General features: G+C 43.5%; 1 protein-coding gene across 2 annotated transcripts in view; it reads left to right on the top strand.

Moving 5' to 3' along the window:
• GKAP1 (G kinase anchoring protein 1) overlaps positions 1–22441 on the top strand; it is a 565016-nt gene that overhangs the window by 241234 nt on the left and 301341 nt on the right. For both annotated transcript variants that reach the window (XM_085633148.1, XM_085633155.1), the window contains exon 7: positions 20073–20225. In XM_085633148.1, coding sequence (XP_085489274.1) covers positions 20073–20225 — 153 coding nt within the window. The remainder of the gene's footprint in view (positions 1–20072; positions 20226–22441) is intronic.

Consider the following 22441-nt stretch of genomic DNA (forward strand, 5'->3'; position numbering starts at 1 on the left):
TCACCCACAGGAAGCGGGTGCATAGGCCTCAAAGTGCGTCGGGTTTCTTCTATCTGTTCCGTTGAGCCTGGGACAAAGATGCTGCAGGCGGTCGGTCCGGGAGAGATGCGGTGGATCCAAGGGTTGATCGGAGTTGCAGAAGACCTGAAAGCAGAGGGGACAGTGTTCACAGTCACTAGCCAGTGACCGGAGTGGCACCAGGTAGGTACCAGGCGATGTCGGGTGCAAACAGGTGATGAGGGGTAGCTTGTCTCCGCAGCCACGTGGTCCCTGAAGGTCGACTACGTCCAGGAGTCGGCTCACGAGCTGTCCCACGCAGGCTCTCGCTGTCGGCGGTGTCGGCGACTTGGTCGAAGCAAACAAGCCTTGGCAAAAGCAATTGCAGGAGGATTCGGAAATCAGCTGTTGGTTCTGACCAGCAAGGTCAGAGGGATTGCTCCTTTGGAGAGGAGCAAGGGCCAGTCTGGAGCAACCAGACCAGCGGTGTTTTTCGTAGAGTTCGTCGCCAAGATGGCCACTAGCCAGCGGGCCAGCAACCGGTTAGGCGCGTCGAGTGGCAAAATGCAGAAGGGCCCCACGCAGATCGTGGAGATGCTGGAGGGCTCACCTTTGGTGCAAATGCTGCTCGAGAGTTGGGCTTCTCAGATCCCAAAGCACAACTTGGAGGGAGCCTCGGTTGTTGCACTTGTCAGCTTGTCGTAGTCGATCCAAGATGGCTGGCTCCACGTGTCTCGGTGCCTCCACGGGTCTCCTCTTTTCAGGGACTGTGGATCGGGCGGTGAGAGGTCTGGAGGTCCAGGTCTTGTCAGTCTCTGGGCTCGGGCTCCGGCGGGAGGCGGCGGCAAAGCAGACGTTGATTCGCTGGATGGTGCTTGCGTTAGCAAGGTGGTCACTCCCTGACCACAGGGGAGATTGGCTTCAGTCCTCTGTGCAGCAGAGCGTCGAAGTTCCCGTCTTCTTCTTAGTGTTAAGTTGATTTCAGGATGTCTGAAGTCTTAGGACACAGCTCCTACCTTTAAGCGGATTCTAGGGGCCGGACTACCTGCTAGGTCCCTCCCTATGGGTGGGACCAGGAAGGGGGGTGGTTACACCCCCAATCCTTTGTCCAGCTCGCCCCAGGCCCGGGACTGGTGTGCCCCAGGACCGGTTTGAACTGGCATATGCACCGAGGCTCCTTGTGAGCCACAGGCATGTCTGGTTTCTTTCAAGCCCTACCTGACCAATACACAAAATCCTGTCTGGGGTGGTGCACGCACCTCCCCTGGCAGGAAACCCTTTGTCCACACCTCCCAAGCTGGAAGGACTCCCAGCAGCAGGAGGGCAGACTTGTGTCTGTGGTGGCAGCATCCATTTTGTGGAGCTGAGGCTATGTCTGATTTTACCCGGGTTTCAGGTACTGTACATGTCGTGTCCCTCTAGAAGGGTGGAATGCTAACCCCGTCGCCAGAATTGGCGAGGGGTTAGTATTCCAATTCGTATGACACCTTACTCGACATGTTTTGATAAAGCCAAACCAAAGATAGCATTTAACCGCGAGGTTCATAATGCACTTAAGAGTATATGGTATGACGATATCTGGAAACAGTAGAAGGAAGTTGTTCCGACCACTGCAGACAGGCTCAGCTCATGCCAGAGCACCATCTCACATGGAACCAAGCACTCTGCCTTCAGGATTGTTAAGGCCTGCCATAGGAGTGACTTATAGGTTACCAGGTGTCCCATTTAAGGTTAGGTATAGGTATACTACACCTAAGTAAGAGGTGATTACACCAACTTACCCCAGCTGAGTGATCAGCCAGTTGTGTCAAATTGTTAGGCCAAGCCTGGGGTGGCATAATACATGCTTCAGCCCTTGGCAGGCCTTGGGTACACCAATGCCCTGGGTACCTAGTGTACACTGGTACAGGGGCTGACAGGGTGATCCAACCAATTGGGTATGTACCTAGGGTACATGGAGTCCATTTTAAAGAGAGAACAGCCAGGCTGAGATCCTGAATAGCAGGATCTCAGGCCAACTAAGTCGAAAAACCAGCTAGACACTAGGCAAAAATTTGGGGGTAACCATAGTCAGATATCCACCTTCCTACACAACCCCCCCCCCCAAACGAAGGGAGATAAGGCTGACCTTGACCAGGTAAGCCTATATTGCCCAAGTGGCCATATAAGGAGGAACCAGCACTGGCATGGTTACCCCCTGTCTCATGGTCCACTAAGCAATCCCTCACCCTAAGGGTATCAGAGGGTCTCCACCATAGGGAATCTCTACCTTTGGTGTGTCTTGGCAAAGTAAAAGGCTGGTGTTGAGATGGAGTACTGAAGTGAGTGTCCTCAAAGTGAGGCCTCACCTTCCTCCAATCCCCCTCCACCATGGGTGCCTTTCTTTCCTTAACTGAGTTGCACTGTGCTCTCAGGGTCAGCCTCTGGCTACCTAAAGCTGGAGGCTGGGTCCCTTTTGTGGGCTTACTGGAGGGACAGGTCAGGTCTGGGGCCCTAAGGTCCCATGTTTGCCTGTACCCAACAGAATCCCTCTGGGGGAGGTCCCTAACTACCTGTAAAGGAGATCCCTCAGGAATGTTTTTACCCATCACCTGACTAGGGCTACTAGCCAGGCAATCCTCATTCTTTTGATGGGGGGGTTCTTGTGGACAGGGGCCCTCTTGGGGTCCACTGGCCTCCCTGACCTCTGCAGCCCTGGGCTGACTGAGGCAGGGTAGAGAGAGGCAGGCTACCTGCACCAGACTGGATCCCACCTTGGAAGGGGCCACTGACATCAGAGGCTCTGCCAGGCCAGGCCTGGCTACCTCTGGGGCAGTTCCTTCACAAGGGGTGAGGTCAGATCCCTGAGGAGGCTGACCTTTTCCTAATGTCTGGGGAGAGGGAGACTTTTCTTCCTCCCCACTACTCTCAGTTTGTGTGGAGTGATCCATTGTTTCAGGCTTCACTACACCTATGTCAGTCTGAGTATAGGCTGAGACCATTACAGCCTTGCCAACCTTTTCAGGGGGGCACTCAGTTTGTGTTTGAGCTGTGACTGTCACAGCTCTGCCAGTCTCTACAGGGAAGTCTGTCTGCGCCTGGGCTGTGGCTACCACTGCCCTTCCAACCTTTCCAGGGAGGAAATCTATTTGGACAGGGGTTGTGAATGGCACAACCCCACTACCCTTTTGTGAAAGGCCTACCATTTTAGAATGGGTGTCTTGTTCAACTCCAGCCCAAGCTGAGAGTTCGAAGTCATTCCCCAGTAAGCAGTCTACAGGCAAGGTTGGGGACACTGCCACCCTTTTAGGGCCAGTGACACCTCCCCAGCTGAGACATACCTCTGCCATGGGATGACTGTTCTGTTTGCCATCAATGTTGGTCACCTGGTAGGAGAAACCAGGCAAAAGCTGCTCAGAGGGAACTAGCCAATGGGCCACCATTGTGATGCTAGCTCCAGTGTCTCTGTAGGCCTCAGCTTTTGTACCATTGATGTAGGGCTCCTGTCTGTACCTACCCAAAGTGTTGGGACAGGCAGTGAAGTTGGCAAACCCCATGCCACCATCACAGACAAGAGTATCTGCTGCAGGGGAATTGGCTAAGCCAGGGTCCCCCTGTGTTCCCCAAGTAAACCCACCCAAAGTTTTGGGGGCACTCCCACCACCTGGGGGATTACTGCTGACAGTAATAGGTGGTGTGACAGGAGTAATTGGAGGAACAGTTTTGTTTGTAGCCCTTGGGCAACTGCTGTCAGTTTTCCAATGCCCAGGAGTTTTACACTCATGGCAGTAAGGCTTTTTACCTGTGGTAGAGGAGGGAGCCTGGGACCCACCACCCTGTGTGGAGTTTTGGGGCCCTGAGGAAGATTTCTCTTTTGCTTTATCCCCACCCTTCTCTTGAGGTTTGGTGGTATCTTTCTTTTGGTCACCACCCTGATTCTTAGGCCTGATCCTGGTCCTGACCCATTTATCTGCCCTCTTTCCCAATTCTTGGGGAGAGGTCAAATCTGAGTCTACCAGGTGTTGATGGAGGAGCTGGTTTTGACAGTTACTTAAAATCTGTTCTCTCATCATCAAATTGTACAATCCTGTATAATCAGATACCTTACTTCCCAGCAACCAACCCTCCAAAGCCTTAGTGGCACATTCAACATATTCAGACCAGTCCTGAGTCTGTGTCTTCTGGGTGTCTCTGAACATTAACCTGTACTGTTCAGTGGTTAAGCCTAACCCATCAACTAGGACACTCTTCAGGACTCTGTAGTTTCTGACATCCTCCTCCCTAACAGTGAGGAGTCTGTCTCTGCCTCTTCCTTCAAAGGAGAGCCAGAGGATTGCTGCCCACTGGTCTTCAGGAACCTGCTGTACTTTGCAGGCTCTCTCAAGAGCAGTTATCCATTTGTGGATATCATCCCCACTTTTGTAGGGGGGCACAACCTTAGACAGGTTCCTATTATCAAAGACCCTATCTTTGTCCTTAGGGACAATGCTGCCACCAGTGGGTATAGACCCACTCTCTCTAGGTTGCCTAGCCTTCCTCAGTTTTTCTTCCATCAGGGCTACTTCTAGCTCCTGCTTCCTGATCCTCAGCTGGGCTTCCTGCATTCTGGCCTCATGTTCCCTCCTCTGAGGGGTGGTCATCCTTTTCCTGGAGTGACCTTGAGAGCCTCTAGAGCCATGAGAAGCATTGGAGTCACCTGAGCGATTCCTTTGCCTCCCAAGCCCTGTGTTAAGTCCACTGGGGAGATCCAATGGGGTAAACCCATTGTCAGTCCCCAATAGCCTTAGTTTAGCTGGGCCAAGTATAATACTTGGCACTGGGCTAGTTCTCCCTTCATCATCACTACTTTCTGTATCCTCACCACTTTCCTCCCCTGTAGTATGATTCTCATCTAAGGGATGGCTATTGGAACTGGGTACCTCTGTAGCATCTTCAGAAGGGGGGCCTCCTGTTCCTGACCCTAAGGGGGCTAACTGGGAAGCTTTCCTGAGTTCTCTCTGATTCTCATCATTTTGTAAGAGTTCTCTGAGCTTAGCAGATGTAGGGTTCTTGGGCTGTTTAAGGCCTCTAAGAGTTGGCAAATGCCTGAGCTCATTCTGGTTAAGGGTAGCAAAGCTGGATGGTGCCCTCTGGGGGTCACTCTCAACAGAGATGGGTACAGTGGACCCCTCTGCCCCGGCCATTGCTCTTAAGTGTGGGTGGATGTGTTGCAATCTACCTACACTTGGGTTTACCTACTAAACCTATCTAGTAGTTGTAGTCAGGGTGTGCTACTCCCTTTGCTCTACAACAACTAAGTTCAGTAGAACTTAAGTATATCTAATCTTGTTTTATATGTACCTACAGGTACCTATGTGATCTTTCAATTGGTAACCAAGAGATTACAATGGTAAAACACAGCAAGCTCAAATCCAACCACTGCTCACCAATGTGAGAAGTTGGCCTGGTATATGATGCTCACTAGTTAAAGTGATCACCTTGTACCATGCCAAGCAACCCTTATGGTGTGGTTGTAAGTCAACCTTTTGGGACTAGCTGCCCTAGTGGTAGCGTAGGCTAAGCAGTCTTTGAGGCTAAACTCGTGATGCGTGTTAAGCCAGCTGTTTTACCAAATGCAACCCCCTTTTATACCAATGAAAGGACACCACACAGATATATATTCAAAATATATATGTATTTATTTCTCAAAGTGACCCCTAGTCTCTTTATGAGCACAGGAGCACAAATCGTCAAACAAGATTATCACAGAATACACAGAAGTTGCACTTTATATGGATAGGCCCTGGTGGCCACTCGAACCATATACTAAAATAGTGGTATAAGTACCACGAACAGAAAAGGAAAAAGGCCTAGGGCCTCTAGAATCGCTGGGCCTACAAGGAGCTAACGTTAGTTAGTGACCAGGAGGTCCACGGGTGGCGTGTGCAGAGCAAATAGTCACACGCGTGCTCCCATAGGTTTCAATGGGTGCGTAAAAAGTACAAAGTTACTGCAAAGGAGATCTTCCGGGTTGACTAGGAACTTAAGATTTGGAACACAGGCACTAGAGATGTATTACTACACATGGGCACCGGAGTACCAGCTTTACCTCACCCACAGGAAGCGGGTGCATAGGCCTCAAAGTGCGTCGGGTTTCTTCTATCTGTTCCGTTGAGCCTGGGACAAAGATGCTGCAGGCGGTCGGTCCGGGAGAGATGCGGTGGATCCAAGGGTGGATCGGAGTTGCAGAAGACCTGAAAGCAGAGGGGACAGTGTTCAGTCACTAGCCAGTGACCGGCGTGGCACCAGGTAGGTACCAGGCGATGTCGGGTGCAAACAGGTGATGAGGGGTAGCTTGTCTCCGCAGCCACGTGGTCCCTGAAGGTCGACGACGTCCAGGAGTCGGCTCACGAGCTGTCCCACGCAGGCTCTCGCTGTCGGCGGTGTCGGCGACTTGGTCGAAGCAAACAAGCCTTGGCAAAAGCAATTGCAGGAGGATTCGGAAATCAGCTGTTGGTTCTGACCAGCAAGGTCAGAGGGATTGCTCCTTTGGAGAGGAGCAAGGGCCAGTCTGGAGCAACCAGACCAGCGGTGTTTTTCGTAGAGTTCGTCGCCAAGATGGCCACTAGCCAGCGGGCCAGCAACCGGTTAGGCGCGTCGAGTGGCAAAATGCAGAAGGGCCCCACGCAGATCGTGGAGATGCTGGAGGGCTCACCTTTGGTGCAAATGCTGCTCGAGAGTTGGGCTTCTCAGATCCCAAAGCACAACTTGGAGGGAGCCTCGGTTGTTGCACTTGTCAGCTTGTCGTAGTCGATCCAAGATGGCTGGCTCCACGTGTCTCGGTGCCTCCACGGGTCTCCTCTTTTCAGGGACTGTGGATCGGGCGGTGAGAGGTCTGGAGGTCCAGGTCTTGTCAGTCTCTGGGCTCGGGCTCCGGCGGGAGGCGGCGGCAAAGCAGACGTTGATTCGCTGGATGGTGCTTGCGTTAGCAAGGTGGTCACTCCCTGACCACAGGGGAGATTGGCTTCAGTCCTCTGTGCAGCAGAGCGTCGAAGTTCCCGTCTTCTTCTTAGTGTTAAGTTGATTTCAGGATGTCTGAAGTCTTAGGACACAGCTCCTACCTTTAAGCGGATTCTAGGGGCCGGACTACCTGCTAGGTCCCTCCCTATGGGTGGGACCAGGAAGGGGGGTGGTTACACCCCCAATCCTTTGTCCAGCTCGCCCCAGGCCCGGGACTGGTGTGCCCCAGGACCGGTTTGAACTGGCATATGCACCGAGGCTCCTTGTGAGCCACAGGCATGTCTGGTTTCTTTCAAGCCCTACCTGACCAATACACAAAATCCTGTCTGGGGTGGTGCACGCACCTCCCCTGGCAGGAAACCCTTTGTCCACACCTCCCAAGCTGGAAGGACTCCCAGCAGCAGGAGGGCAGACTTGTGTCTGTGGTGGCAGCATCCATTTTGTGGAGCTGAGGCTATGTCTGATTTTACCCGGGTTTCAGGTACTGTACATGTCGTGTCCCTCTAGAAGGGTGGAATGCTAACCCCGTCGCCAGAATTGGCGAGGGGTTAGTATTCCAATTCGTATGACACCTTACTCGACATGTTTTGATAAAGCCAAACCAAAGATAGCATTTAACCGCGAGGTTCATAATGCACTTAAGAGTATATGGTATGACGATATCTGGAAACAGTAGAAGGAAGTTGTTCCGACCACTGCAGACAGGCTCAGCTCATGCCAGAGCACCATCTCACATGGAACCAAGCACTCTGCCTTCAGGATTGTTAAGGCCTGCCATAGGAGTGACTTATAGGTTACCAGGTGTCCCATTTAAGGTTAGGTATAGGTATACTACACCTAAGTAAGAGGTGATTACACCAACTTACCCCAGCTGAGTGATCAGCCAGTTGTGTCAAATTGTTAGGCCAAGCCTGGGGTGGCATAATACATGCTTCAGCCCTTGGCAGGCCTTGGGTACACCAATGCCCTGGGTACCTAGTGTACACTGGTACAGGGGCTGACAGGGTGATCCAACCAATTGGGTATGTACCTAGGGTACATGGAGTCCATTTTAAAGAGAGAACAGCCAGGCTGAGATCCTGAATAGCAGGATCTCAGGCCAACTAAGTCGAAAAACCAGCTAGACACTAGGCAAAAATTTGGGGGTAACCATAGTCAGATATCCACCTTCCTACAGCCAGTAATCCACATCTGATATAGTCCTTGAAACAATATGACCACTGCAGCCCACTCGCAGCTTCTTCTCTTCCGCAAATATAAAAGAAAGTCCGCAATGGCTGTTGACCTAAAAGGTATTCATACTTTTTGGTCTTAAAATTGTTAAATAGGACCCCAATCAGTTTTAGCCGCGCAAGGATAGTTTTTGTTCTTCAATATTGGATCTTTCATGAATTCACATGCTTGATTCAGCCCGAGTGTCGAGCCGGGAGTCTCACGGTAACCACACAGATCAATTCGATGTAAAAAAAAAGACGGAAAAGAGCTTTAACATAGTCACAGAAGTAACCTATTCACATCATTAAAAAAAATCCTAACTTCAGCTAATCAGAATAAAACAGTGTTCCCCCTTCTTACCAAGCTGACCATAGCACAGATTTAGACTACATCTGTGAGTCCCCTGAGCTCTGCTCAGTCACAGATACATTGGCTATTTTAGCTTATTTCTTAATTTCTGAGTGAATACCCACCACTTCTAAGACCTTTTAATGTGGCAAGATTTGATTATGGCTGAATCCTCTTGGAAATGTCTTTTTAGATCACATGGAACCTGTGGCTGTAAAAGACTTCAGTCTGAGGACCCTAACAAGGACTGTTTATATTATTAATATAAAATCAGGAAAATTTCACACTAATGAGAAGGAGTAAGAGGGCACTTCAAAGGCCTGAGGTAAGGCACAAAAAAGGGTTCATTCACACTCTGAATGCTCTTCAAAATCAATATCAGAAGGGAAATCTTTAACATCTGAGGTACCTCCAAGGAAATAAAAATAAATCTGAGAGAGAAACTGAGGTTGCTTTTGAGGTAGTCATGCTGAAAAAGAAATTCCTTCAAAAACAGCCAAATATCCGTTGTCTGAGCAAACTTCTCCCCAAAAAAGAGTATATCTGAGTAATCAGATTCTAAAGAAAAAATGACAACATCATTGATGTTGACGAGCCCACAGCCGGCATCTCAGTTTGTGAAGAACACATTTTTGATGAAGATTGCTGAAGTCCAGTTGGTGACTGAGACTACAGGTAAAACCTTGTCGACGATGACTTAGTTACCCTCAATGATATTGACTTCAGCACCATCCACAACAAGACAGTCGATTAAATAATTAAGGACAGCCTTCGCAAATACGCCATGTACATCTTTAATCAAGGCAACCCCATCTACACATTCATCAAAACCAATCCTACAGAAAACACCAAAATCATCAAGAATCACTTTGAAGTATTGACACAAACAAGACCAAGAAGAGGGGAAACAAAGTGTTTTTCATCCTGATAAAGCTGAAGATCCTAATATCACAGGTGCCTATCAACCCTTGTTGATGAGTGATTCTTGGCAGTATGCATAACATCTTTACCATCAAACTACTCAAACACTGCAAGAGTCCATGATGCAGGTTTCTATGGCTCTTGTAACAGATCTGAGATGTGAAGATTGTTGTAAGCACTTCCTTGAATGAGTGACATCCGAGCTGATGAAACAACCTTCTGTGCACAATCCTTTAATTAAATGACCTGCGACCCTTGTGCCTCAACACTCCTTTAGCAACAGGCGATGACCCATGCTCAAATGACATTCAAAAAGGTGATCTGCTGCCTGTGAAGCCACAATCTACTGGTCTGGAATGGGATGATTATGTTACACCCATTTTTGATGATGTGTTGATGAAGTCCTACAGTTTGTAGAATCGGGCACTACCGCAGCAAGATCTCTAGCAATCCTTCAACAACTCAGCCTTTTCACGTAGACTCTGTAATAGGCCTACACTCATACAGGGGAGGTTGCCAAATGTACAAGTTCAACCATTTCAGCCATCTCAGCAGACATACCGCCGAGTATATGCTCAAGCATACAGGGCCCCATAACAGGATCCTATTACAAACGGGCTTCTTGTAGAAGAGCTGGAAGTCCATCACAGAGGTCATCAGGGCTCAAAGCAAAAGTGACACTACAATGGCTACGGTCACGAAGAATCCAGACAGCCACGTAGGAGAGAAAATCTCCTCTTGTTACAAACAATGGACTTCTATGGCAACAGATTGCTGTCTGTAGGACCTCAACAGTTTGGTGTCACACTGAAGTTCATCCAGAAAACCCCACCCAACAAACCTCTTCCAAATCTTTGTGTTAAAAGCCAAAATTCTCACCATATTTGAGAAAGGCGCAATAGAACAAGTCCAAATGGACAATAGAACAAGTCTCTGAGTGCCAGCAAAATCTAGTGTTCTATTCTCACTTCATCCTTCTACGGAAAAAATCAGGTGAATGGAGACCAGTTCTGGGTCTAAGAAATATTAGCACGTTTTTCAAAAATAAACATTTCACTTGACTCTGCGGTAAGTTAATCCCCACCCCACCCCACCCCCCGCTTCCAATGGAAGTGTATGACATCTTTGGACCTGTAGGATCTATACCAATCCGTCCCAGTCATTAGGAATATCTGCAATTCAAAGTAGCCAGTCTTCACTGTCAATTCAATGCCCTCCTGTTTGGCCTTAAATTAAGCCCATAGAAATTTTGCGACGTGCTTGGCTTCAGTACCGACACACATGAGAATGCAAGGCCATCAAATTTTTCCATATTTATATAATTGGTTAGTCAGAGAAAATTCACTATCAATTCAAAATCCTTCTGTTTGGACTCTGGAGCAGGACATTTTTGATTTAAGCACTGATCGAAATATTGAAAAGTTAATATGTAAGCTGACCAGTAAACCATAAGCTGTGATGAGTTATACATGCTATTCCGAGAATAAAAAGACAATGTGATAGACTAGAGTCAAAATGAGTGTGTTCCTTATGGTCTTGAAATTATATCAGCAGTGCAAAACTTTCATGGTTATCGCATCAGATGTTAATTCTGAACCATCTGTTGGTCTGATGGTAACTGGTTCTTTTTATTAGCACAGGAAGGAAATGATGTTGAACAAATCTTAGGTCTTTATATTTTCAGCAGCTCCAGACTCAACAAGACCCTCAAAATTGATATCCAATTTGAGTTCTTGGTAGATTCCAAATTTCAATTGGAAAACCAACTAGACCTGATGTGTTACCATTTGTTTTAGATTACATTAAAGTAGTTATAGACACTTTTTTAATTTAATTGGATCAAGAAGTATGTTGATCGTTTTTGGCGTAGGGATGTTAATTGGAATTTGTAACAAAATAGTCCATAAATCTGGTGCACCTGGCTCGATTGTTTCAGTGTAATGTTCTAAATAATATTCTTGAAATTAATTTTCAATTTTTTCTGGAGTCTGCCACTCTATCGCCAAATTGAGTGTTTCTCGCGTTACTTATTCTCCGTAATTTTACTTTTTTTTTAAAGGTTTGTTGCTCTTCACATTAAACTTGCAGAACTCATTTTTTTCTCTCAGCAGATTCTGATTTTGATCAGAATTTGATTTTGTGAGGCAAGTTGATTGGAATTATTTAGAACTTCAAATTTCTGAAGCCGCAATGTTGGTAATCTTAGTTGTCTCCCATTTGAATGTATCTTATGGATATAGAATTTCACCCAATAGGAAGTCATGCACCTGTTTGTCTTGTTTTTCTTTAAATAAGAAGAATTGCCTATATACCCTCTTGAATATGCTTTTAATGCATCCCAATCTACAAAATAATGGGTTGATCTAACATTGCAGTGAATACTTTTTTCTCCCTTTTGTTTGTAAATAAGCATGGAATTGTTGGTCGTCTAGTAGCATATAGAAAGACCATTAGTGGATAAGTGAGGTGCATTGACAATTTTTACCTTCCGAAAACTGCATTGTATGGTCGGACCAGTTTCTGGGTGCAAATGTTAGATCAGTGAAATATTCTTTGAGCTCCTTAGAAATCAGAAAATAAATTTGGGGGAAGATGAATGGAATCAATCGAAATAAATAGTATACTCCGAAGTAATAGATTGTCACATTTATTTTCTGAGAAGATAATATAGCGGCTACCCATCATCCCAAATGGTCTGCTTTAACTTCTTGAATCATTAAGTTGGAGTTTTTCAGAATCCAAATTACTGCACCTCCTTGTCGGTTTTTCTTTCATTTGAAGCTTATACCATTGAGAACCAGGGCACTTTTTAATTTGTTAATTTTGCTAATAGGGATGCAAAACTATTGTAATAGAATGATTACAACTAATTAAAGAATAGAGAAGTTTAAAAATCTGAGGACTTCCTGCTTTTGTTCTCCCCCACATCTATGCATACCCCAATTCCAAATAACCATAAACCTTCCTTGCAAACCTGTTCACTCTCACCCTTGTAGAACTCCCATGTTTATGGCTAGAGCTGCTGTTTAACCCAAAGGAGTGATTAGCAAACCTGAGAGCTAACTGCTAACAACTAGCAGCTTCCTCCATTGAAAATATGTAATTGTCTATGCGATCTCTACTTGTCTTGAAGGATCTTGAAAAATGCTTTGTGATCCAGTGCCCTAAATCAAGGAATAGATATATTATTTTGAACGTTTCTTTAAGTTTAGAATTATTTCCTCACCAAGGCAACATGTGAGAAAATGAATCAAAATCTAATGTAGTTTGTTGAAAGAATTTCTCGATTCAGATTAAGGTTCTCTCTGAATTTGTTGAATTTCATCCAACAAATTTGGTCTCCGAAAGAAGATCTGGTACATGATCTCATAGAAATTGCACAGCAAATTTTTGAGTTCTGAGTTAACCTTTGCATCGTGTAGTACTCCAGTTGTTCTAATATCTATTCTAGAAAACCTGTCCAGTCTTCCCAGATTTGCATCCATTAACTCTTGTTGCCTATGCATTGCTTGAATTTCATTCGCCTAATTTTGAGATGCAGTTTGAAGTTCTTTAACCGGACCAAAGAGATTTGTGTATTCAGCTCACCCCATTTTGTTTTCTGTGCTGGAATAGTTTGCTTGAATCTACAATTTGAGATATCAGTGTTGTGTGTAAAGATTCAACCTTTAAAGCAGTTTTACCCTATTTTTACAGAAATGTCTTTTAACCCGAAATGTACAAAAGTACAGTGTTCACCTCTGTATGGCCAAGCTTATGCTGTTGTATAGAGGACATTATAGAATCAGTGGCTACTGTTTCAGCATTATTGAGGAAAATGGATTGTGATTAATCAAGGGTTCTTATACAACAATACCATTTTGTAGAGAGAGTAATGAGCGTTTTATACTATTTTCTGTGCTCATGTCTTCCGGACACGTGCTTAATTTTGTTGTGTTTAATTCATTAACTAGATTGTGAGTACCTTAGAATGTGCACCTAGGTCTATTTAAACTTAAATTAGGTGAATGTAAAGAACTAGTCTAAACAAATCTCTAACATTCTGAGAGCTGCTTTTGATAACAGGCATGGTAGAAGTAGACAACCCCTGCCCCGCCACATCACAGAGATGCCATTGGAAGCTGTAGATACTTTTCCTGTCTCCATCATGATGCCTATCACATCTTCAAAGTTTACGAGCAGTGTTGGTTCCAGAGCCAGTAGAAATAGAGGTTGTATAAGTGCTAATGGTAGGTTGCTTCCCTTAGTCCGGGTCAGTTGAACTACCCTTCCTGGATAACTTTGAACCTTTCTCAAATACAGTGCCCAAATAAGCTGTGATTAATCTGCCAGATCTCCTCTTGTCTCCTCGTTTGAATAGAGCATAGTTTGATACTTTCTCCAGCCTGCACTGCTATTCCATTCATTCACATAAATTATTTTATGGGAGAGACTTTTGGACATACATAGCCAAGCAGATTTAGGTAAAGGTTGTACTGGAGGCTTGTTATCGTTTACTGTGTCCATCTATGCCCTCTTTTCAAGTTCTAAATATTTTCTTTTTACATTGCATTTTAGGCAGTTTATCTGTTTTACCAGTTTACGTTGTCTCAAAAAATATGTAGCTCAAGCCTCATCTATCTTGCATGCATCTTTTAGTGCAGACCCACCACATTTGTTTCAAGATGAGCTATCACATGTCTGTGAAGGACAAAGCCTTCTCAGGCTTGACATAACCTGAGGCATGAGTTGGCATTTTGGAGGGAGGTGAGCAAGGGGGCCAGGCGCAACAGTTTCTGAATAATTCTGCATTGAAAATAATAGATGGGGATTAATTATAGAAAAAAGTAACAGATGTGTTTTAAGCTAGAAAGCACTGTTTAGATTGATATAATTAGTCTCACTGACCGCTATTCAAATTGTTCTGATCTTCTGCTTTCCTCTGCTCTTCTGAATGGCTTCATAACACAGGATTGCACTCCATAGAGCCTCCATCGACCTGGGTTTGAACATTTTCTTTTGCTAGTAGCTGAACTCCTTTGCGTCCCCACCCCAGTTGGTAGCAGGGTGCTGCGCATCTTCTGGATATCTCTTGGTGGCATCCAAAAGGAAGGGCAGGCCGCAATGCCATGGAAAGGAAGGAGAAAACCTCGACTATTGAACATTCAATAGTAAGAGACATTTCTAAGAATCACAGCATCATAGTTACCTTCTAGCAGAGATAATGATATGCTATGTTTGTCGGGTACCATTTGCCTCTAGGGATTCATTTGGCTGTTCACATGCGGAGGACTGGTGACACGCTCTCTTCCCTCTGTCACGTTTTATTCTTCTTACCCCACTACTCTTTTCTTAACTGTGATTATAAAATATATTCATAACTGTCAGCATTTCACATATATCCTATCTGATTTGGTTCATGAAGATCAGCCAGAAGTATTTGATGGCATAGTGTAAAAAGTATTACGGAATTTATAGCATATGTTGACTGTGCAGCTTTCAAGTCTTCTCCTTTAAAAGCTGTATAGTAGACACTGAAAAGCTTTTGCCAGTATTTGTTGGTCACACTTTTGGTATGCTTTCGTACCTTTTACAGTTTTCTGAAATTCGAGCATTGTACCTTGGCCCTTACAGTTAAGATGTTAGTGAAGTGGAGTATTAGAAATTCTCGTATAATCTACATGGATATCCTCTTTCCACTTTGATTTTTGATCTATTTATCAAGTCTCTTTCTGCACTGATTTGCAATCTGGAGGCTATAACACTTTTTCTTGTGCGTGATGGTAGCCATAAAGTGAAATTATATGCTGACAATCCAACTCAATCTGACTAAAGACTGGGCTTCGCTTTTTTTGTCTAATGGCCATTTTAAATCGGTCTAGTTTTATTTCTGGGTAAAAATTCCGTGAGACTGAGATGTTGGTTGGAATGTTGATTTGCAGCCGACCGGGAAGCCTTCCACACAAAGAAGGTTAGATATCTTTGCATTGTCATACCAAAAGAGCTACGCAAATTGTATTTCTTAAATTGCCTTCAAAGATTGGTTGAGATTAAGCAGCTGCAAAATTGTAATTAAAAGTACCTATTTCACTATTAAGCCAGGTGAATTATATAAAAATGTCTATCCTGCTAAATGTAATTTATTGATTACCTCTTCTTCCTTTTTACATTCCTAATTCTTTTTTTTTTGTTTATAAATTCGGGTCCGGCTTTTCTTGTTTAATTCTGGATAATAAGGTGCCCAGAGTTGCTTTCTCACACACAAATCAGAGCACAGGGCTTAGCGAGACCTGATTTTCATGAATATTATCTGCTGCTAGACCCAATCAATCAAATTATTGTTGGCTCCTTATAGAATTGAATTGGATAAATGTAACTACTTAAAAATTTCCGATATCTCCAGTTACGACTGCTAGGTTATTTTTTTATCAAGCACAAGTCCCACAAATACTAAAATATTAAGGTAAAAAACTATCATGAACAGCTCATATATGATTGGATATCCAGAAATGACTTAAAATTCGCGAATACAAAAAATACACAGTCTAATGGTGCATTTGAGAATTTCCTGCTTTCACTTTAAGTTTTCTAACATTACTTGGGGATTTTATAAACAGTGGTAATCACCCAAAGTCTTTTGATGAGCTTTCTCTGCAATCCCAAAATAATTTTGCTTTCCAGTATTTACACCTAAAACATATCTTTTAGTTTGGCCAGTATCTATTTCCAACCACCCTGTGTTACATATCATTTATCATTCTGTATTCACAAAACACATTACTCTCACAACTTTAAAATAAACTTATCAATACTAATGGTTTGAGAGGAAACATATCCTTAAAGTGGTGGAAGAAATATATCTTAATTGATGACAATCTTTGGAATAACATGTTTGGCTTAATTAAAACCACCTTCACTGATACCAAATATAGTCAAAACGATCAAATAATTCAACACACTTATTTGACCCCAAGGATGATATGAACATTTTTCACAAATATGAAATGTAAATATCCACATTGTGGAGAATCTAATGGAAATGATATGCATGTTATTTTCCTTGTCCTAATCTCATTGAGCTTTGAAAACTATTTGAAATTCTGTGTGAAAATGTTTTAAAAATCTTGTTATCCCTACTGTTTCTATAGTGGTGTCTAGTTTACCTAATTATTTGAAAGTGATTGAACAAACATTCAGGTAGTCTCATTTGTTTAATTACAGGCATTAGGCAGCTGGTCATAGCCAGATGCTGGTAGTGCAAATATCCCACTATTTTTTCATACAATATGTAGTGAGGCTTTAAATATTTTGGAATGGAGCTTGTGGTAGGTGAACCTAGGAACTCCTCTTGGAAAAGAAGTACATGATCCTTTATGAACAAAGAGTTGCAGCTCCAAATTGCTGGGCTTTTAGCATCTGATTCTACAACCGATGGGTCCTCCAAGTTAAATTATTGCACTTGAAGATAAGTGTGCTTTTCTTTTAACCCATCTTTCTATTCTCTTGCTTACTATTTAACCCTGAATGATATTCGTTTTGGGGTTAAGTTGGATCTCTTCATATTTTTGGCTTATTACACTCACTTTTCAAAAGAGAAAACAGAGCCATGGTTTTGATTTCCTACTGGTCAGTGCAAATAATGGAGCAAAAAAAGACCAATTTGAACCAGTTGAATAATCATGGTGTGTGCTCTGGGTCAGCAAACCCCAGAAGTCACAGGATTAGGCTTAAACCAGGATGGCCTGGAGTCCCAACTTGTTCTCCAAGATTTCTCTATCCCATGTTTCTGAAAACAAGGCGTATGGGGACTTCATGTAAACAGAATTGAGTCTTCCTAATATCACTATGCATTATTTAAGCCAAAGTCCTCCCCCAAAATTTGCCATCATAACTATTACCTTGGATTAATAGTCGGGAAATAAGGTGGGTTTCATTGTATCGTGCACTAAACACTGAATTGGAAAGGATGCACGTTTTTCAGGATTTCCTTGAAATAATGTAACATACTGTTAACGGAATAAAATGTAATGGAATATTATAACCAGAGGAATACAAAATGGGGACTGCAGCAGTATCGGCAAGTGATGGGCCCTACACCCCTGCTGGCACTTAATAGAAAACACAGGGGAATTAACTTATAGTTGCTGAATGACATTTAGCATATCTAATAAAATCGTGTTCTTGTCGAATTGCCTGTAGTTCAGCTTGGACTCCAGAGGGGGCTTGATTTAACTGCAATAAAGCAGCAGCCATTGGTTGAAGTGCCAGTGTAACCTGTCGGTAACTTTGGTAAATACCATTAACGTCCAATACAATTGGAGGCACATGACCATGCACACAACCACCTCTTCCAAACAGTAAGTGTAGAGAATAACTCTGCAGGTCTGATAAACAATGACATGCACCACTGGTTTAAGGGCTGGGAGACATAGTGAAGAGCATTGGGCCATAGAGGAAACTGAGAAGGAACCACCCTAAAAAAGACATTAGCAAAGGATTACAGACAGTTCCAGGATATGCTATTTTTCCTCACAAAATACTCCTTAGCCTTATGCACCCACCTGGAATGTAGAGCAGTCAGGTTTCCGGCGACAGCAAAGTAGGAAAGAAGAAAAGCAAAGACAAGGTATGAGTGACAAGGTCCTTTCTTTAAAAATTGGCTATACAACTTCATCGATTAGCTCCAGTGAGACAGTGGTTCAAGAGGGTCGAATGAAAATTACTTTTTAGGACAATGTCTTGGATCCGGGGATCAAATTAGTATTGACACAGTTCATCTGCGCAGAAATATGGATTTCAGAAAACATTAGTTACCTCAAAATGTCCCAGAAGGTACCAAACAAAATATTTCTAATCGGGCAATACAAATAACAAGAGTTATGAACAAAGTTTCCAAGAGCAGCTCCAGATGCCGGAATGCCAAGTATAATCAGTGTGTGATGTAGGTTTCATTGAACTTTTAATCAGAGTTGCAGATTCTGCATGCATCACACAGAAGAAAGTGTGCCTTGGCTTTTAAATAGTCAAGTGTGTGGTCTCAGGCCTCCGTGCCTTGCCTGCCCTCATCGGTGGGTCTCCACAGTACCAGGGGATAATGTTTTCATCATAATTCAGAAATGGGGACTCAGATTAGACATTGTCAGGATGAACCAGCCAGGATCCGTCTGATTCAGCTCTGCACCATATAGAAAGAAAATATGTACTGGTGGCAGTGCTTATCCTCCTTAGGTGCATGATCCACTGACCGGGGAGGCTGTATCAACACTTCCTCCTTGAGCCATGTCAAAGCCAAGGGCAATCCAAAGTGGATCCCACTGGCTTATAGTATACCTACACACATGGGGCACTGCTAGTAGGACCATACTCATAGTACACATTCAACACACATTGCCGCGTATCCCAGCACAGGGCTTTGGTGTGATACATAAGCAGAACTGTACACTAGTGGTCCTGTAGGCATTGTGCTCAGTCCTGGAAAACAGGAAGAAACCAAACCCTACACTAGACTTCAAGAATAGGATGCTGCCACCACCGTACTATGTGCATGTCCAAGGAATACAGATCATAGTCTTGTGTTGCTAAAGCAGTACGCTTTTCACACTCCCTACTTAACCTCAGAGCTAGGCTCTGGGGCTCAGTCAATTTTTGTCCAAATGAAAGTTAGGATACCAGATTCACTAGCTGTTAGGTGACTCAAGGGGTGGGGAGGGGGAAGGGTGGCAGCATGTGTTTGTACTATGAGAGATATTTGTTTCATTTAAATCATTATTGCATTTCCGGAAATCCTCGAAGCATGAGAATTCTTACCCCCAACTCCTTATGGGACACCCTTTCCTCTCTGGAAAAACAGCTGAACAAGGTGCATGTGAGCTGCAGAGACCGCTGTGCGACATACAGGTCACCTGCTGCAGAGCTCAGCTTGTTACAATTAAGGATCAGCATTAAGTACTGTCATGGGTAACTCGCCCTTTTTTCTCAGATTGATTAAAAAAAAAAAAATACCATTCCTTTTACTATAAACCCAATTATTACGTTTTTCGTGTACAACATTTATTTTCTCCCACCTCAATGCTTTCCCTCTCATCCCTACTCATAAAAGCAGATTTGAAATATTTTCACTCACTGTCATGGAGATGAATAGCATGTAATTCTATTAATCCCATAGACATAGTAATACACTGATACTTTCTCACTCCTGCCAACACAGGAATGCACTGCCTCCTCACCTACTTAGATATTGTTTTATTTACGTTGGGTCTTATTGTTTGGAATTGGATATCGTTGTGAAAATCCTCAATCGTCTCCACTCAAGCAAGTTGACTAAGGCACGCACAGTTAAATGAGAACTTTTTAAAATTGAACTTTTTGTAAAAATGAACATTTTTAAAAAAATGTTTTGTTTAAAAACAAAATAGTGGAACTTAGTTCACTGTAGTTCACATTTAAAAATTGTGCAGATGTAGATTAAAATGCAGGCGTAATGGTGTGTTCACTGAAGAGGCTTCTATTTCAAAGGTGTCTCAATCCTTGCACCCTTCAATGTCCCTTTTTTCACTTTAAAGAAGATGTCATTAAACATTGTTTTTTATAGGTGTTTTTAAAGTATTTAATCAGATACATTGTGTTCTTTGCAGGAATTGAGGTCTCCACAGCCCTTATCACAGGAGGGTGAATTTTTCAGTAGACTGGAAGATGATGTTAGTAAAATACTAGTAAGGGAGAAAAAAAGAAGAGAGCTCACAGATGTAAATGATGTTGGAGGCATTGTATCTCATGAATACAGTCCGGTACGTACTTTATAAAGTAATTTATTAGTTCTTTATTTACTGGATTGTTTTAATATATATTTCTGTTTTGATACACTTTACAACACTTCTCCATATTGGTGGCAAACTAGTAACATATCATGATGAATATCGTATTGGATCAGTTGTGGCAGTTGAAGAATACAATACAACAAAATTACCCCCCCCCACACACACACACACACAATTCCTCACCCTATGTGCTTTGCTTATGTACCACATATATCTGGATGGCTGTAGAAGCCTGGCTTAGTATATGGTGCACACTTATTTAAGTTAAGCACCTTGCTCTAATCCAGACAACCTCAACCCATATGGTGATTTTAGCGGTCTTGGACAACTTTTGAAAGCTCTCCAAGTAGTAGTTGTGGAGAGCAGCCTTCAGGCTTATCTTGGAGTGTTAAGCAGCTTGTTTTCCCAAATCTAATCATGTAGTGTAGGTTAAATTAAAAAGAATCAAACCGTGTGTATATAAAAATAGTTATATTTATTACACAACATTCACTAACACATTGGTATAGCTCCTATCCAGAGATATAAACACAAATACACAAGAATACTTTAATTGTGACAGGTAAGTAAGCACAAAATACAGTAGTCTCCAGAGAGAGACCAAACCATATATTAAAGTGTTATGTGAACTGCGACTGAAGTCTGTGCTTGGACCAGGAGACTCAGAGGAACTGGGGACACAATGAACCACTCAATGTAAGTACCCAGGAACCCCACAGAGGTTGTGTGCAGAGTGGAAACACAGCTGCATGCCCAATAGAAGTCAACTGGGAAGTTGCGGTTGCAGTTTTGAGAAGGACCCTTCCCAGTGGGCCCTGAAGAAAGCCAGTGAAAGACAAGGTTGGAGAGTCAGCCCAACCGTGGATACCCCAGGAACCAGGATACCTAACCAGGAAAGCCAGGTGCATAGGTAGGAAGTGACGTCAGAAACCGCCGTAGACCACAATGGAGGACTTCAGTAAAGATGCCACTGGAGAAGACTGTGCAAGAGTCCTGTGGAATCCAAGGGGGGATTCTCGAAGAGGAGAACCTGTAAGCAGAGGGGACACTGTCTATGCCTCTTGGAGGTGACCAGGAGGCACGGAAGAGCAATGCCCACCGATGACAGATGGTTTAAAGGGGTTGACGATTGTTTTAGTAGAAAAGCTATCAGAGAGGCCAAATTTAAGCATATGAGCTTCTATTGTAAATGGATGGTCTACTATACCCCTGCAAAAAAATTAAATATGTACCACACTGCCAATCCATCTTGCTTTAGATGTACATCTCAGTCTGGTGAATGACTTCATATGATATTCACCTGTCCTAAATTGAATGAGTTCTGGACAAGGATCTTTTCCGAAATAAGTAATTGAGCAGAAAGAGTGATTCCTCTGGATCCGATGGGAGCCCATTTTGGTGTCCCGTCAACTACACATAATTTGACTACTGAATTGAATCAGCTTTGTTTTATAGCATCTTTGGTTGCCAAATCATTAATTTTGGCAAATTAAAAGTTGACTAAAATACCTACCATGAATCATTGGTGTAGTAAGATGGACAAAGTGTATTGCCATGAGTTTCTCTATGCCAAGAGAGTACGTGCTATTAAGCGTTTTAACAAAATCTGGTCAAGTTGGCAGTGTGTGTCCGGTTTAGAGTAAAGAAGCTATAAATCAAGTGCTGCGGTGTGTAATATTTTAATAATCCAATTGTTCAGTTTTTATAGTGTGTCTAAAGAGATATATTGAGACATCTTATGAAAATTATTCATGATTATTTGACATTTGGAAATGCTTTATTACTAAGTATTTTAATAAATATTTTAATTATGAAACATCATCATGAATTAACTGTGATGTTCCACAGAAGTTTATTAATTATTATGTATTAGGAATAATTTATATGAACTAGTAAAATGAACTATGTATTTTGAGATTAGAATGATGTTGCTGTTTTTTCCAATAAAAAACAAAAAAGACCCTGTTGCTGCAGCTGTGAGGACCAGGTGAGGCTGAGGAAGACCAGGAGTCGTGCACACGTTTTCCCACATCGGAAGTAGAGAACCAGGGGGTCGGTGTCAGGCAGGAGCACTACCAAGCCTTGGCAGCTGCAACAGGCGTGGGAAGCGAAGAAGGATCAACGTTGGGACCAGCAAGGTCCAAGGGGCTCACCACAAGCAGGAGGGTCAAAGCAGACCCCAAGCA

The sequence above is a fragment of the Triturus cristatus genome, chromosome 2_1 (assembly GCF_964204655.1).
Source record: "Triturus cristatus chromosome 2_1, aTriCri1.1, whole genome shotgun sequence".
NCBI classification, from domain to species: Eukaryota; Metazoa; Chordata; class Amphibia; order Caudata; family Salamandridae; genus Triturus; species Triturus cristatus.